The 17226-nt window shown below is 45.7% G+C and overlaps 1 protein-coding gene across 1 annotated transcript in view; it reads left to right on the top strand.

Moving 5' to 3' along the window:
* LOC138431402 (neuroligin-4, X-linked) overlaps window positions 1-17226 on the top strand; it is a 397040-nt gene that overhangs the window by 369712 nt on the left and 10102 nt on the right. The window contains exons 6-7 of the mRNA XM_069573501.1: window positions 4581-4766; window positions 12796-13585. Coding sequence (XP_069429602.1) covers window positions 4581-4766; window positions 12796-13585 — 976 coding nt within the window. The remainder of the gene's footprint in view (window positions 1-4580; window positions 4767-12795; window positions 13586-17226) is intronic.

The following is a 17226-nucleotide window of genomic DNA, read 5'->3' as shown; positions in this document are numbered from 1 at the left end:
GGGGGAAGGGATAGTTAGGGAGTCTGGGATGGACATGGACACACTGCTGTGTTTAACATGGAGAACCAGCAAGGACCTGCTGGACAGCACAGGGAACTCTGCTCAATGTCATGTGGCAGGCTGGATGGGAGGGGAGTTTGGGGCAGAACGGATACATCTATATGTATGGCTGAGTCCCTTTGCTGTGCACCTGAAACTATCATAACGCTTTTAATTGGTTATACTCCAGTACAAAATAAAAGGTGAATAAAGAGTGAAAAAAGCCATCCCTGGTTGTAGCAGTAAATGAAAATTCCATGTCAGACGCTATGGAAACACCAGCTTCAAAACACTCCTTCATACCTTTGCTGGGGTTCAGAGACACATGGAAAGCTGCTTCCTGCAGACCTTCCAGCGTCAAACCTTTCCATGGGATGCTTTTAGAAGTAGGATTTGCCAGGGTGTGAAATGTTAATGGTCCCTCCTATCGCAGAGGTTATTGGACAGCCACGTTCTGCAGGAGAGACGGTCATGTTTCACTGTGAAGCGAGGGTCTCTGATTTCCTAAAGACTCGTGGTTTACCATCCATTGCAGATTGTCAGGCTTATAGCCAGAAAATAACTGAGGAGGTCCTTCCCTGAGAGCAAAGCGTAGGAGAGAGGTGGATGGAGGAAGGATGGGTTAAAACCAGGACAGTTCTGCCAGAAAATTCCTGGGGCCTTTAGGAAGGAATCACCTCTTAGCTGAATGGAGGGAGAGAGGCTTTCTCTTTATGGTTATTATCCGGTACCCAAACCATCATTATCAACCGGTTTCATCCATAAAGCCGGCTGAAAGAGGCTTCCCCCACACCCACCTGAGCAAAGTGGGACTCATTTTATGAGAAGGCATGTGAAATGCCCTGTGTAGGGAGAGGGTATTCCAGGACATTCTCAGGCAGGAAAGACTAATTAGTAATTGCCAATTACATAAGGGAGCGCCTGGTAATGTCTGAACACTCCCATCCTCTCACTCAACTCAAAGCCACCCCCATGAACTCTCGAGGGGAGTGGATTTGTGTGACGTTCCCTAAATGTGCATCCTGGCAGTTGGCATCCTTGTATGTACTCAGGCAAGGAGGTTGGGAGTCCAGATGATTGCAATTTCAGAGCAACAATGGCCAAAAAAAAAAAAAGAACACATTCTTGCGGCTTTTATTTGAGCCAGACCATTCATTCCCAATCCCCTCCTGGTTCACACACCCCATGGCTCATAAGTACTCAGGCAGACTATGGAACTGAAACTATGGAAAGGCAACCTCATTTCTCAGTTAGTGAAAGATCTCATCCTTCACGGTTTTGTTTTAGGTTTTGAGAAGCTGGTTCAGTTTCAGTTCAGTCGTTCAGTCGTGTCCAACTCTTTGTGACTCCATGAATCGCAGCACGCCAGGCCTCCCTGTCCATCACCAACTCCCAGAGTTAACTCAAATTCACGGCCATCGAGTCAGTGATGCCATCCAGCCATCTCATCCTCTGTCGTCCCCTTCTCCTCCTGACCCCAATCCCTCCCAGCATCAGAGTCTTTTCCACTGAGTCAACTCTTTGCATGAGGTGGCCAAAGTACTGGAGCTTCAGCTTTAGCATCATTCCTTCCAAAGAACACCCAGGGCTGATCTCCTTCAGAATGGACTGGTTGGACCTCCTTGCAGTCCAAGGGACTCTCAAGAGTCTTCTCCAACATACTCTGAGGGTTTCTTGGGTTTCTGCCAGCTTTGCTTCTGTGCTCAGTTGATCAGTCATGTCTGACTCTTTGGGACCCCATAGATGGTACTGCACCAGGCTCCTCTGTCCAGGGGATTTCCCTGATAAGAATTTCCCTGGAGTGGGTTGGGTTGCCATTCCCTTCTCCATGGGATCTTCAGACCCAGGGATCAAACCCATGTCTCCCGCTTGTCAGGTGAACTCTTAACCACTGAACCACCTGGGAAGCCCTCCAGGTTTTCTTAAGGATGTCTTTGAAGGCGTTGGTTCTCATTTCTGTTATTTTCAGTCCCAAATAGCTTGTCTTCAGGTAAACACTGTGCTTGCTGGCCATGCTTATTTAATAAGCAGTCCCTGAAATATGTGACTGTCATAACCCTTGCAATTAAGAGGAAAATAGAGGGGAAAAAGCGGAAAGAGTGGCAGACTTCCTCTTCTTGGGTCTAAAATCACTGGGGATGGTGACTGCAGCCATGGCTTTAGAAGATGCTTGCTAAGAAGGAAGGCTATGACAAACTTCACCAGTGTATTAAAAAGCAGAGATATCACTTTGCCAACAAAGGTCCATGTAGTCAAAGCTATGTTTTTTCCAGTAGCCATGTACAGACGTGAAGAGTTGGACCATAAAGAAGGCTGAGCGCCAAAGAATTGATGCTTTTGAACTGCAGAGTGGGAAAAGACCCTTAAGAGTCCTTGGTTAGCAAGGAGATCAAACCAGTCAGTCCCTAAAGGAAAGCAACCCTGAATATTCATTGGAAGGACTGATGCTGAAACTGAAGCTCCAATACTTTGGCCACCTGATGGGAAGCACTTAACTCATTGGAAAAGACCCTGATGGTGGGAAAGATTGAGGACAGGAGGAGAAGGGGGTGACAGAGGGTGAGATGGTTGGATGGCATCACCAACTCGATGGACATGAACTTGGGCAAACTCTGGAAGATAGTGAAGGACAGGGAAGCCTGGGGTGCTACAGTCCATGGGGTCGCAAAGAGTCGGACACAATTTAGTAAATGAACAGCAACCACACAGAGGAGATGTATTGATATTTCGTGTAGGGTCATGTAAGGGTGGGAAGTAGGGTGGAGAAAAACTTTTTATGACTCTTTTCTTCCCCCCAGAAGGCTTACTCAAGACAGATTTGCATGTAAAGTTGGATTAAAGTTTGTGCTAGTATTTAAGCTCGGCGGACGCTTCATAAAATATTCATAGTTTTAAATCTGAGCGAGAGAGCATCTGTCTGTCCCACAGGAAGACTTCAAGCATCAGAGGAAAGCAGAGGCTCCAGGTCAAGATATTTCTGCAGTGTGAACCCGAAAGGGCATGTGATCTCAAAAATCAAAAAAATAATCACTTTGCCACAATGAATGCCCAGATGGTCTTCTTTGCAGCTTTTAGGGTGGCATTTAGGGTTTGATTCCTTAGCTTACACTTTTTAAAATTAAAACTAAAAACTAAAATCCTCCCAGTTTTTAAAAGAAAGTATCACAGTCCGTGCTATTTTGGGGGGACAGTTGGGGAGATTTGAATATGCATTTCCTTTTGGCCGAGATTAAAAAATTGTTAAGTTTCTGCATGTAACTGTAATATCTTTTTTAATATAGAAAAAGAGACATAGATGCGTTCCAAACTATTTAAAAGTGGCATGTCCCGATGGTTCTAATTTCCTTTGAAATTTGTGAGTTGAATGGAGTTAAATAAAATGTTAATGAGGAAGTCAGTGGGCGAAAGGTAGCCTATACTCTTGTTATAACAGTGCACACAATCTCATACACTGATGACACACAGACTTTTCGCCCTGAAAAATTAGTTTGTTTTTCTTTTTCCTGAAGTTTTTTTTGTTGTTGTTTTTTGTTTGTTTGTTTGTCTGTTTCCAAGGAAAACCTAGATACACACAGGAGTAATGACTTGGATCTAGTAAAATGAATGTTTAATCGCTAAGTCGTGTCTGAATCTTTGTAACTTCAGGGACTGTAGCCCTCCAGGCTCCTCTGTCCTTGGGATTTCCCCGGCAAGAATACTGGCATGGGTTACTATTTCCTTTTCCAGGAAGTCTTCATAACCTAGGGATTGTATCAGCATCTCTTGCATTGCTGGTGGACTCTTTACCGCTAGCCTATAAAATGTATAGGATTCTGATACTGTCATGTATTGTGAATATTTCAGATTCGCTGTGCCTCATACAAAGCCCCAGTGAGACATTTCCTTATACTGTCAAAAGAAACAGGGCTTCCCTGATAGCTCAGTTGGTAAAGAATCCGCCTGCAATGCTAGAGACTCCGGTTCGATTCCTGGGTCGGGAAGATCCGCTGGAGAAGGGATAGGCTACCCACTATCGGGTTTTCCTTATGGCTCAGCTGGTAAAGAATCCGCCTGCAATGTGGGAGACCTGGGTTCAATCCCTGAGTTGGGACGATCCCCCGGAGAAGAAGGGAATGGCTACCCACTCCAGTATTCTTGGGCTTCCCTGGTGGCTCAGCTGGTAAAGAATCCACCTGCAATGCAGGAGACCTGGGTTCGATCCCTGGGTCGAGAAGATCTGCTGGGAAAGGGATAGGCTACCCACTCAAGTATTCCAGCCTGGAGAATTCCACGGACTGTGTAGTCCAAGGGGTTGCAAAGAGTCGGACACGACTGAGCGACTTTCGCTTTCTTTTCAAAAGAAAGAAAAACCATCGTAACTATCGTTTATATCATATAACCCTTTCTGCCATGAAAAGGTGCTATTCTATTGCTTCTGTGTCCAGGGAGGAGAAGCAGACAAGGAACAAGGTGCCCCATGAAATACCTTTCCAAGTAGCAGCGACGCTGCGGCTGTGTACTCTGTACGTGACGACCCCCAAATCTCCTGTCTTCCTCTGCAGGCTTTCTGAGCACCGGCGATCAGGCGGCCAAAGGCAACTACGGGCTCCTGGATCAGATCCAAGCCTTGCGCTGGATCGAGGAGAACGTCGGGGCCTTCGGTGGGGATCCCAAGAGAGTCACCATCTTCGGCTCGGGTGCGGGCGCCTCCTGCGTCAGCCTCTTGACCTTGTCTCACTATTCAGAAGGTAAGAAGAGCTTCCCCCACGCTGGGCAGGGGACCCCTGGGACCAAGAGCTGAACCTCTCTGTGAACTCCATAGAGTTCTTTTTTTATATTGATATAATTTCATTTTATTATATACATGCTGCTAACCCAGTTCAGTGGTGTCCGACTCTGTGCGGCCCTATGGACTGCAGCCCACCAGGCTCCTCTGTCCATGGGATTCTCTAGGCAAGAATACTGGAGTGGGTTGCCATTTCTTTCTCCAATTATTTATATATATAATATACAATCAAAATAATGGAAAGCAGTGATTTTTCCAAAGAAATTCTCCAGTTGGCCTTCGGTCCTACCCTTTGATTCCAATCTGTCACACCTATTTTGGTGGGGTGTTTTTTGCAGTTTTTTATTTTTAAATTGCTTTACAATGTTGTGTTGGTCCCTGCCATACATCAGCGTGAGTCAGCCCCAGGTACACTCTGTGGGATAGCCTGGAAGCATGGGATCCTACAGCTTTGTTGCTGCTATTGCTGTTCCATCAGCAAGTCGTGTCCGACTCTTATCGAGCCTATGGACTGCTGCACACCAGGCTTCCCTGTCCATCACCAACTCCCAGAGTTTGCTCAGACTCATGTCCATTGAGTCGGGAAGCCACCCAGCCGTCTCATCCTCTGTGGCGTAGACTTGACCACATGTCAAATAGACAGCAGGGAGGAATTTGCCAACTGACACAGGGAACTCACAGCACCGTATTCTGTGATTAATCTAGAGGGATGGGGTGGGGTAGGAGATTACAGGGGGCTTCAGGTGGGTGAAAGTGAAAGAAAGTGAAGTCTCTCAGTCGTGTCCAACTCTTTGGGGACCCCGTGGACTGCCCTTACCAGGCTCCTCCATCCATGGGATTCTCCAGGCAAGAATACTGCAGTGGGCGGCCATTTCCTCTTCCAAGGGATCTTCCCGACCCAGGGGTTGAACTCGGGTCTCCCACACTGTAGGCACATGCTTTGCCATCTGAGCCACCAGGGAAGTCGTGTGTGGGGACATGTATATATACCTTTGGAGTTCTTATTCAAGACACATGCAGACGGAACCGTGGTGCCTCTTGAAACCTCCACAGAAAATGCCCCAAAGGACTTCCCTGGTGGTGCAGTGGTTAAGGCGGCACACAACCAGTGCAGGAAGCCCGGGATTTCAGATCTAGATCCGGCATGCCGTAACTAAGACCCAGTGAAGTGAAAACGTGTTAGTCACTCAGTCATGTCCGACTCTTTGCCACCCCATGGACTGTAGCCTGCCAGGCTTCTCCATCCCTGGGATTCTCCAGGCAAGGATACTGGAGTGGGTTGTCATTCCCTTCTCCAGGGGATCTTCCCCACCCAGGGATTGAACCCAGGTCCCTTGCGTTGCAGGCAGACTCTATACCAACAGAGTCTCCAGAGAAGACCACACGGCCACATAAATTAATTAATTTTTAAAAAAGGAGAAAATGACCCAAATGATGTGTATCTTCATCCTCTTCTAACCTGGCTTGCTTTCCGATTTTTCTCCTTGAGGTATAATTTTACATACACCATTATATGTATTTCCTGGAGAAGGAAAAGGCAACCCACTTCAGTATTCTTTCCTGAGAAGTCCCATGGACAGAGGAGCCTGGCTTCCATGGGCTCGCAAAGAATTGGAAATGACTCAGTGACTAACAGTTGCACTTGCAATATATATATTTAGTAATATGCATTTAAAATAATGATCACTTTCAACTGTACAAGGTAAGAATTCAACCTTTCGTATGTAGTGCAAAGCAACCACCACTGTATGTCCAATTAACATTCATCACCGTTGAGTTAAAAACCATTTTTCCTTCTCATCAGAATTTTAAGATCTGCTCTCTTGGCAACTTTTAAACATGCAGTACAGGCTTCCCTGGTGGCTCAGTGGTAACGAATCTGCCTGCCAGACCAGGAACCCAGCTTTGGGTCGGGAAAATCCCCTGGAGGAGGGCATAAGAATACCCACTCCAGTATTCTTGCCTGGAGAATCCCATGGACAGAGGAGCGTGGTGTGTTACAGCCCAGGGGGTCACAAAGAGTCGGACACAGCTTAGAGACCAAAAAACAACAACTAGTATTATTAGCAATGTTAACAAGATTTTTTTTTTTTTTCACTTAAGACTTGTGACCGATAGCCGTTGCTTCTCATCACTGGAGGAAAATAACTTCTATAGAAATGCTTGCACCCTGGGTTTGCCTATCTGAGTTTATTTGGTCGACTTTAAATGTTATTAACTTCAGTTTTCAACTTGGAAGAAGAAGTGTGAGAGGGAATTAGTATGTGGATCATGGTTGCAGAGTGGCACCCCACTCCAGTACTCTTGCCTGGAAAACCCCATGGATGGAGGAGCCTGGTGGGCTGCAGACCATGGGGTCGCGAAGAGTCGGGCACGACTTGAGCGACTTCCCTTTCACTTTTCACTTTCATGCATTGGAGAAGGAAATGGCAGCCCACTCCAGTATTCTTTCCTGGAGAATCCCAGGGATGGGGGAGCCTGGTGGGCTGCCGTCCATGGGGTCGCACAGAGTCGGACACGACTGAAGCGACTTAGCAGCAGCAGCAGCAGCAGGTTTCATCATAAACACAGTTTGCAGCCATATGCTTATAGACTTAAGTCTTTGTTGCAAACTTAACTCAAGGTGATTCCCTCTGGTCCTTTGTTGCTGGACAGATAAGAGAGTCTTGAAATAGAAATGAACAGGGGTTGGATGCAGGAGGTCTGGAAGTGGTGTAATAACTTCGGGACACTTCCTTCAAAAACGAAACATAGAGAACAGCAATATAAAAAGGTGCATCCCTGGGATAACTTTTGCAAGTTCAGATGGACGTTGGCAATCGTAATCTGAATCTTCAAGGTCTTGTTATATTTCCTCCGGTGTCCACTTGTTGGTTTAAGAATTTCACCATATCTATGTGAACTATGTATATCAAAACCACCTGAACTTTAAAGGAATTATTATTTTTTAAAGAGTCTAGCACGGTCTTTCTTTAAAAACATGTAGTTCTCTTTAAAAATATGTATCTTTCTTTATTAATATGTGCTGTTTACTTGCTAGGTCATGTCTGATTCTTTGGCGACCCCATCGACTGTAGCCCCCTGGGCTCCTCTGTCCATGGGATTTCCCAGGCAAGAGTACTGGAGAGGGTTGCCGTTCTTGCCTGGGAATCTTTGTGACCCAGGGGTAAAACCTGACTCTCTTATAGCTCCTGCGCTGACTATTAGGTTTCTTTTACAAATACGTGTCTTTGTTTATAAAGACTTTTTTTTGAAGATATAGCGGGAGAAATAAATTCGGAGACTGGAGTTGACATACACACACTACTCTAAATAAAATGGGTAACTAATTAGCAACCTAGTGTACAGCATGGGGAATCCTACCTAAGACTCTGTAGCGACCTACATGGGAGAAGTCTTAAAAAGAGTGGACGTATGTATATGCATAGCTGATTCGCTTTGCTGGCGTCTTAAAACTGACGCAACATTGGACATCTAGCGTACTCCAATAAAATTTCTTTAATGAAAAAAAAAGTACCATATAAACGTGCTAAAAAAAAAAAAAAAAGAGGGTGAAGTATCATTGTGCTGTGTGACAGCAAGCATTTTTTTTTTTCCGCTACCTGCACTGCTGTGGACAATTTTCTGCACTGATGACTTCATCAGAAATGTGTGATTGGTGATGATTTTTAAGCCTTCTGAAGTCTGAATTTCTTTTTTTCTTCATATATATATATATATTTTATTGAAGTATAGTTGACTTACAATGTACAGGTGTACAGCAAGGTGATTCAACTATACATACACACGTGTGTCTGTGTTTATCATTTTCCATTATACGTTATCACGGCATATTGACTACAGTTCCGTAAACCTTGGTGACTTGTTGTTTATCTGGTTTTCTTTTTTCCTACTTAGAAATCTAGCATTCTATCCATACTAAGTCAAACAAATGAAATCTGAATGTCTTGATTCTTTATTTAAAAAAATGACTGTGGAGGAGTTGAATGAAAGGCTTACATTTTATATTAACCTTTTATTCAAAAAGATTAAAAAAATGAGTACTTTAGATCCTTGGTGATAACAATTCCTATACCGTTTCAGAAGATAATTATACTTTCCCACTTGTCAGTGGCTGTCATTTTACAGTTCTCGATTTACAGAATAGTCAGGTCCAACTTCAGGAGTAATCAAACAGCTGTCAGCCCAAACGAATGGAGGGAGAGTGTTAATTCCTTAAATCAATAGATCAGAAGTGATTATGGGAGTGCCTTGCATGGGTCATTTCTACAAAGCAGCTCTCCAGTTACAGTCCAGCAGTACAGAATCAGGACTTACCAGTCAAAATACAGCCAGACTGCTGACCTTGGCATTCCGCTTCTAGTGGCAGCGCTTAATAGAATCAAGGTGCAGAAGGGAAAAGGGTGTTCTCCTGCAAACGTCCACCACAGCAGTCTCATGGCAAAGAATGAAGCAAAAAGCTACAAGACTGAAAAGATCAGAATGTTATAAGAAACATGTACATTTACTCCAAGGGATGACAATTTGCTTCAACACTTGTGCTTAAAATATGCATTAGACCCACTGTGAAGGGGTCACTCAGCAAACCATCACCTTGACCGGGTGCCACTTGACCCTGTTGTGGACAAGGATGCCATTCCAGGCACTTCTCAGACCCTGATGGAGCAGGGAGAGTTTCTTAATGATGACGTCCAGTATACTATCCAGGTATCAGGCACAATCGGATAAGACTGTTTGCTGGGGAAAGACTGAAGGCAAAAGGTGAAGCGGGTGGCAGAGAGTCAGATGGTTGGATGGCATCATGAACGTGAATTTGAGCAAACTATGGGAGACTCTGAAGGACAGGGAAGCCTGGCGTGCTGCAGTCCATGGGGTGGCAAAGAGTTGGACCTGACTTAGCAACTGAACAACAACAAAAACTAACCATGTTTAGACCAGTGGGGTAAAGAACACCAAGAAGGAATGATACTGAAAATATTAAAGTAACTCCCATTTTATAGTATGAGTTATAGGTGACATTTTCTTCAGTTTTTTTTTTTTGAGTTTTATTACAGGTTATATTAATATCACTTTCTTGACAAACCAATGTCTATATGTACACCGCTATCTCAGTCACGGCCAACAGTTGTGAGAGAGAGAGAGAGAGAGAGAGGAAAAAAAAAAAAAAACATTCCTTCTAGCAGCATTTTCGGACAAGGTGATGGGACCCTACTCCAGTATGCTTGCCTGGAAAATCCAGGACAGAGGAGCCTGGTGGGCTGCAGTCCATGGGGTCGTGAAGAGTCAGACACGACTGAGCGACTTCACTTTCACTTTTCACTTTCATGCATTGGAGAAGGAAATGGAAACCCACTCCAGTGTTCTTGCCTGGAGAATCCCAGGGACGGGGGAGCCTGCTGGGCTGCTGTCTATGGGGTCGCACAGGGTCGGACACGACTGAAGCTACTTAGCAGCAGCAGCAGCAGCAGCAGCAGCAGCAGCAGCATTTTTCCTAATTCTGGTTGTTTTGATTTATGACTGTCTTTATTAGGTCAAATATGGACCTTGTTTCCCTGAGGTCCTTTAAGGCCGAGGTCCCCCAGCCTTTCTTGGCACCAAGGACCAGTTTTGTGGAAGACAGTCTTTCCACGGACCAGAGGCTGGGGGATGGTTGTGGAATAAATCAAGAGCATTCATTACATTTACAGTGTATTTTATTCCTATTTTTACTGCATCAGATCCACCTCAGATCATCAGGCGTTAGATCCCAGAGGTCGAGGACCCCTGCTTTAGGACATTTACCTCGAGAAGCAAACGCACAAGTCAGTAGCTGCCCGTTTCCAGTGGAATGATAAACACTGGGAAATTGGCCATCAAATGAGCTTGATGGTGTGTTGGGCAAAGCCAGATTTGTTTCACATTTCAGTCTTGTGTGGGCAGCCCGCCAACCTTTAGAATCGCATTTTTCCCATGGCAGTGATATTTCCTTCATCTTTGCTTGCACGTAGGACCTTCAACTAGGACAAGACTTGAGCTGGTGGACTCTCAGGTGAATGCCTTTTTCTCCCAGCAGGTCATGAGACACTGTGACTACATCCTGCGGGGGTTCAGGGCAAAGGCAGGAAGAGATAAGGACTAGAATACTGTGATCTTACAGCCCTTCATCTCTTGTACTGGAGTAGTCAAAAGTTCACTTTACCGGAGACTTCCCTGGTGGTCCACTCATTAAGACTTCTCCTTGCAATGCAGGGGGTGTGAGTTTTATATCTGATCAGGGAACTAAGATCCCACATGTCTCTCAGCAAGAAAGAAAACAGAAGCAACACTGTAGCAAATTCAACCAGGACTTTCCCCAGGGACTCAGACAGTAAAGAATCTTCCTGCAATGTAGGAGACCCAGGTTTGATCTCTGGCTTGGGAAGATCCCCTGGAGAAGGGAATGGCAACCCATTCCAGGATTCTTGCCTGGAGAACCCCATGGACAGAGGAGCCTGGCGGGCTACAGTCCATGGGGTCACAGAGAGTTGAACATGACTGAGTGACTAACACTTTCACTTAAAAGTGGTCCACACCAAAAAAAAAACAAACAAAAAAACCATTTTTTTAAAATACTTTTATCTCTAGACATTCACGTACTAGACTGATCGGATCTTAAATTTTTTTTTTTTAATTTTAGTTTTTTATTTTTTAAATTTTAAAATCTTTAATTCTTACATGCATTCCCAAACATGAACCCCCCTCCCACCTCCCTCCCCATAACATCTTTCTGGGTCATCCCCATGCACCAGCCCCAAGCATGCTGCATCCTGCGTCAGACATAGACTGGCGATTCAATTCACATGATAGTATACATGTTAGAATGTGATTCTCCCAAATCATCCCACCCTCTCCCTCTCCCTCTGAATCCAAAAGTCCGTTATACACATCTGTGTCTCTTTCCCTGTCTTGCATACAGGGTCGTCATTGCCATCTTCCTAAATTCCATATATATGTGTTAGTATACTGTATTGGTGTTTTTCTTTCTGGCTTACTTCACTCTGTATAATCGGCTCCAGCACTGTTTATAATAGCCAGGACATGGAAACAACCTAGATGTCCATCAGCAGATGAATGGATAAGAAAGCTGTGGTACATATACACAATGGAGTATTACTCAGCCGTTAAAAAGAATTCATTTGAATCAGTTCTGATGAGATGGATGAAACTGGAGCCGGATCTTAAATTTTAAGCTACACAGAATTTTACTTGTGAAACAGCCTAAAAGTTTTAAAACCATTTCTCACCAAATGACATGTTTGAAACATAGCAGGATAAGTTGTACCAAAGTCTGGGTTTTGAATGGATGCCATTTTGAGATTAATGACTTTTTTTTTTTTTTTTGAAAAGAAAGTATGTTTTAGTGGGGGCATTCGAGTGAAGGTTTCTTTAGGAATAGCTAATGTAATGGATTTATTTTAATTGCAGTTTTTTAGCACCTTCAGTGTATGGAGTGTGGGAATTAAAATGCATTCCAGAATGTTATGCTCTGAACCTGATATGGATGGAATCCCCCCATCCCCTCCGCCCAATAAAGTGGTACTTGGTTTTGCCAGGAAGGCAAAACGGCCTTTGACCTCTTATGACCACAAAGCACGTTTTAGGGGATGGCGGGGGTGTGACTACTCTGAGAAGCTTTGTTTATAACATCAGGATGGAGCCGTATTGCACACAGTCAGGGAAGAGGAGAGGGACTGTATCTTTTATGACCACTGCTGCCAGAGTGTAAAGGCAGTTTCATTTTCCTAAACTGTGGTGTGTGTGCAAGGGAGCATCCTTCAAGTCCAGCGAGAGGGGGAGGGGAAGGCCCAAGAACCAGAGAGATAGGAGAGAGAGATGCTGAAAGGGCTGCAATGCTCCTGAATCCAGAAACTCACATGCCCGCGCGGGACAGTCAGAGCCTTCTTTGCCAGGTGGAAGGCTGCCCTTCTGTGTCTTGGGTTTTAATCTGCATGTCCGCCGTTTCGCCCCTGCAGGTCTCTTCCAGAAGGCCATCATCCAGAGTGGGACCGCCTTGTCCAGCTGGGCCGTCAACTATCAGCCCGCCAAGTACACTCGGATCCTGGCAGACAAAGTGGGCTGCAACATGCTGGACACCACGGACATGGTGGAGTGCCTGCGGAACAAGAACTACCGGGAGCTCATCCAGCAGACCATCACCCCGGCCACGTACCACATCTCCTTTGGGCCCGTCATCGATGGGGACGTCATCCCCGACGACCCCCAGATCCTCATGGAGCAGGGCGAGTTCCTTAACTATGACATCATGCTGGGCGTCAACCAGGGCGAGGGGCTGAAGTTCGTCGACGGCATCGTGGACCACGAAGACGGCGTGACGCCCAATGACTTCGACTTCTCCGTGTCCAACTTTGTGGACAACTTGTACGGGTACCCGGAGGGCAAAGACACCCTGCGGGAGACCATCAAGTTCATGTACACGGACTGGGCGGACAAGGAGAACCCTGAGACACGCCGCAAGACGCTGGTGGCCCTGTTCACGGACCACCAGTGGGTCGCCCCTGCCGTGGCCACCGCAGACCTGCACGCCCAGTATGGCTCGCCCACCTACTTCTACGCCTTCTACCACCACTGCCAAAGCGAGATGAAGCCCAGCTGGGCGGACTCGGCCCACGGCGACGAGGTCCCCTACGTCTTCGGCATCCCCATGATCGGTCCCACTGAGCTCTTCAGCTGCAACTTCTCCAAGAACGATGTGATGCTGAGCGCGGTAGTCATGACATACTGGACCAACTTTGCCAAGACCGGGTACGTTCTCCTCCCCGCCATCACGCTATTGCCTGTCTGGTTCCTCCTTGTGCGTGCGTTTTCTCCACCCAGCTTCACCACGGTCCACAGGCACGCCCGCACCTGCCCACCCGGTAATGAGAATAGCCATTTCCACCACCCTGCCTCCAACAGAGAGGGAGACCTCAGTTCTTCTTTACCCCTGAGTCCTTCTCTGTGAGGCCTTTTTTTTTTTTTTTTTAATTGTGGTTCTTCCTGCTGTGTTGAAAATTCTCCATTTGGTCCATGCTGGGGTAGGAGCTAAACATTCTGGGGCTATTCTGTGGAATATCAGCCTGGAGGTTCAAATCTCAGTTTGGACCTTGTCCGGTGGGGGCTTTAGATACACTTGCCTATTCCGCTCAGAGTTTAGTTGGAGTTTCAAAGGTAGGTACGACTCTGTCTTGTTCGGGATTCAGACATACTTGGTTGCTCCATCCAAAGTTGAGTTGGAGTTTTAAATCCAGTTAAGGCCTTGTCTTATCGGAGATTTGGACATACTTGGCTATTTTATCGAACGTTAACCTGGAGTTTCCAATCTACACAGGATCTTGAGGTGTCTGGTCAATAATAGGGTTATCAAAATATATGTACCCCAGGGAAATTGTCTTTACTGCATAGCCAAGGAGTGAAATAAATCTGATAATGAATATATAGAAATGCTGTTAGTGTATATCGTATAGAAATATATTACATATGTGTTAGCACATATAATGGTGCCTATAGTGAAAGTCACTCAGCCGTGTCCTACTCTTTGCGACCCCATGGACTGTAACCCGCCAGGCTCCCGTCTCTGTGGGATTCTCCAGGCCAGAATACTGGAGTGGGTAGCCGTTCCCTTCTCTTGCAGATCTTTGCAGCCCATGGATTGAACCCAGGCCTCCCGCATTGCAGGTGGATTCTTTACCGTCTGAGCCACACTCATCTCATAAGTGTAGAGAAATCCTGTTTGTGTATATATAAGATATATATATATATATATACACACCCATATACGTTATGGGTACTCACATAACATTCTCCATATGAGTTATGGGATTTATTTATACATGTTTACAAATATATTGTATTTATATATAAATATTTATACCTGTATTTCATATAGATATACACATATATTTGCAAATATATTTATTTCATGTATATATAAGTATACACTTTAATACTCCTTTCTGTTGGTTTCCAAACTCGTTAGTGCTAATGGTCTGCTGGGAGAGCTGATAATTTGAAAGGCTTTTGGTAGCCATTTCTGGATTTGTGGACTGACCAGTTTTTCAAAGGCTAACTAACCATCCCCAGGTTAGATACTTGAAATGTTTTTTAACTATCGCTATGTGGTTACTCCTTGGAAGGAAAGTTATGACCAACCTAGATAGCATATTGAAAAGCAGAGACATTACTTTGCCAACAAAGGGCCGTCTAGTCAAGGATATGGTCATGTATGGATATTAGAGTTGGACTGTGAAGAAAGCTGAGCGCCGAAGAATTGATGCTTTTGAACTGTGGTGTTGGAGAAGACTCTTGAGAGTCCCTTGGACAGCAAGGAGATCCAACCAGTCCATTCTAAAGGAGATGAGCCCTGGGTGTTCTTTGGAAGGACTGATGCTGAAGCTGAAACTCCAGTACTTTGGCCACCTCATGCAAAGAGTTGACTCATTGGAAAAGACTCTGATGCTCGGAGGGATTGGGGGCAGGAGGAGAAGGGGACGACAGAGAGTGAGACGGCTGGATGGCATGACTGACTCGATGGATGTGAGTCTTGAGTGAACTCTGGGAGTTGGTGATGGACAGGGAGGCCTGGTGCAGTGCGATTGATGGGGTCACAAAGAGTCGGACACGACTGAGCGACTGGACTGAACTGAGGTGGTTACCCTGGAGGAGGAAGTGGCAACCGCCTCCAGTATTCTTGCCTGGAAAACCCCACGACAGAGAGGTCTGGTGGGCTTCGGTCCATGGAGGTCACAACGAGTCAGACACAACTGAAGTGACTTAGCACAGCAGAGTACATACACTTTAATTTCATTAATATACATAAATTTTATGTATTTGCCTAGATTTATCTATATATCTCTCCACGTACATATATACAAAGCTTATTGGCTAAATGCAGCAAAAATATACAAGAGTTCCATACGCAGTGGGGTCCACCTACGTTCCCTGGAGCAGATTCTCTGCAGACAGTGAGATAAAACACTCCCCAACATCTCAAGCAGCCCCCAGTATCACAGAATCTTCTCATTGTCTCTTGTCGAGTAACTTAATTGTGGGAAATAATGAGGTGTCTTTGTGTTCTACCTGTGTGTACTTCTGTCATTAACCTTGAGCTCCTGGTTCTGAATTTAAAACGAAGATGCTAAATCTTCCTGTCGACCACTGGCAGCGGGGGAGCAGTGGGGGTGAGTTATGAGCTGAATTGGACCCGCTACATTGCAGCCTCACACAGCCCTGGTGAGGGGATGAGGGGAGGTGCAGAGGGTTAGCAGATTTGGGGACCCCATGGACCATAACCCAACAGGCTCCTCTGTCCATGGGATTCTCCAGGCAAGAATACTGGAATGGGTTGCTGTTAAGAGGGTTAGCAGATTTGGGGACCCCATGGACCATAACCCAACAGGCTCCTCTGTCCATGGGATTCTCCAGGCAAGAATACTGGAGTGGGTTGCCATGCCCTCCTCCAGGGGATCTTCCCCACCCTGGGATCGAACCCACGTCTCCTGCATTGCAGGCAGATTCTTTACCGTCTGAGTCACCTGAGAAGCCTTTCCTTCTTTCTCGTGTTTCCACATTTTCTCTGGTGGGAAGTGGTTTCTCGGTTTTAACTTCCTAGGAAAAGAACTTGAGTTTTTTCCTGAGCAGCAAACGGTTGTGTGTGAAGGCCCGCTTCAAGTGCTCCCATTTTATGAGTTTGATCTAAAGAAGACGGCAGGGAAGCAGGGAAGGTCACAGTCATTGCAGGTAGAGATGCTCGTCTGTCACCACGAGGATCTGTGTTCCACGGGGAGATGATTTGAGTCGAGTCAGCAAGTGTCAATGTTTTCACGTAGCCGTGTTTATTAGATCCCTGGGGCTACTGCGACACAGTAGCAAAAGTGGGCCTTCCAACAGCATAAGTGTATTGTTGCACAGATCTCAAGGTGTGAAGTCCACACTGAAGGTGGGGCTGGTTCACCTCCATCCAAGACCTGTCGGGGGCTGTTCCTGTGATGATCTCAGCTCCTGGTGGCTTGCTGGCACTGTCTGGTTCAGCCTGACTTGAAGCTACGTCTCCAAGCTCTGGATCTCGGGGCTGGTTCACCTCTATCCAAGACCTGTCGGGGGCTGCTCCTGTGATGATTCTCAGCTCCTGGTGGCTTGCTGGCACTGTCTGGTTCAGCCTGACTTGAAGCTACGTCTCTCCAAGCTCTGGATCTCTCATCACACGGCCCTCTCCCAGCATGTCTGTCTTTACATGGTCAACTTCTTCTGTTTATTGAAATATGGTTGATTTACAATGTTGTGTTAATTTCTGCGGTACAACAAAGTGATTCAATTATACATATATATATATTATATATACACACCTGGTTTTTCATCTTCTTTTTCATTCTCTTTTTGCTTTTCTTGTTGTTAAGTTGCTCATTCAC

This window comes from Ovis canadensis, chromosome Y, assembly GCF_042477335.2.
Source record: "Ovis canadensis isolate MfBH-ARS-UI-01 breed Bighorn chromosome Y, ARS-UI_OviCan_v2, whole genome shotgun sequence".
Taxonomy (NCBI): Eukaryota; Metazoa; Chordata; class Mammalia; order Artiodactyla; family Bovidae; genus Ovis; species Ovis canadensis.
This window is presented reverse-complemented; position numbering and strand designations above follow the sequence as displayed.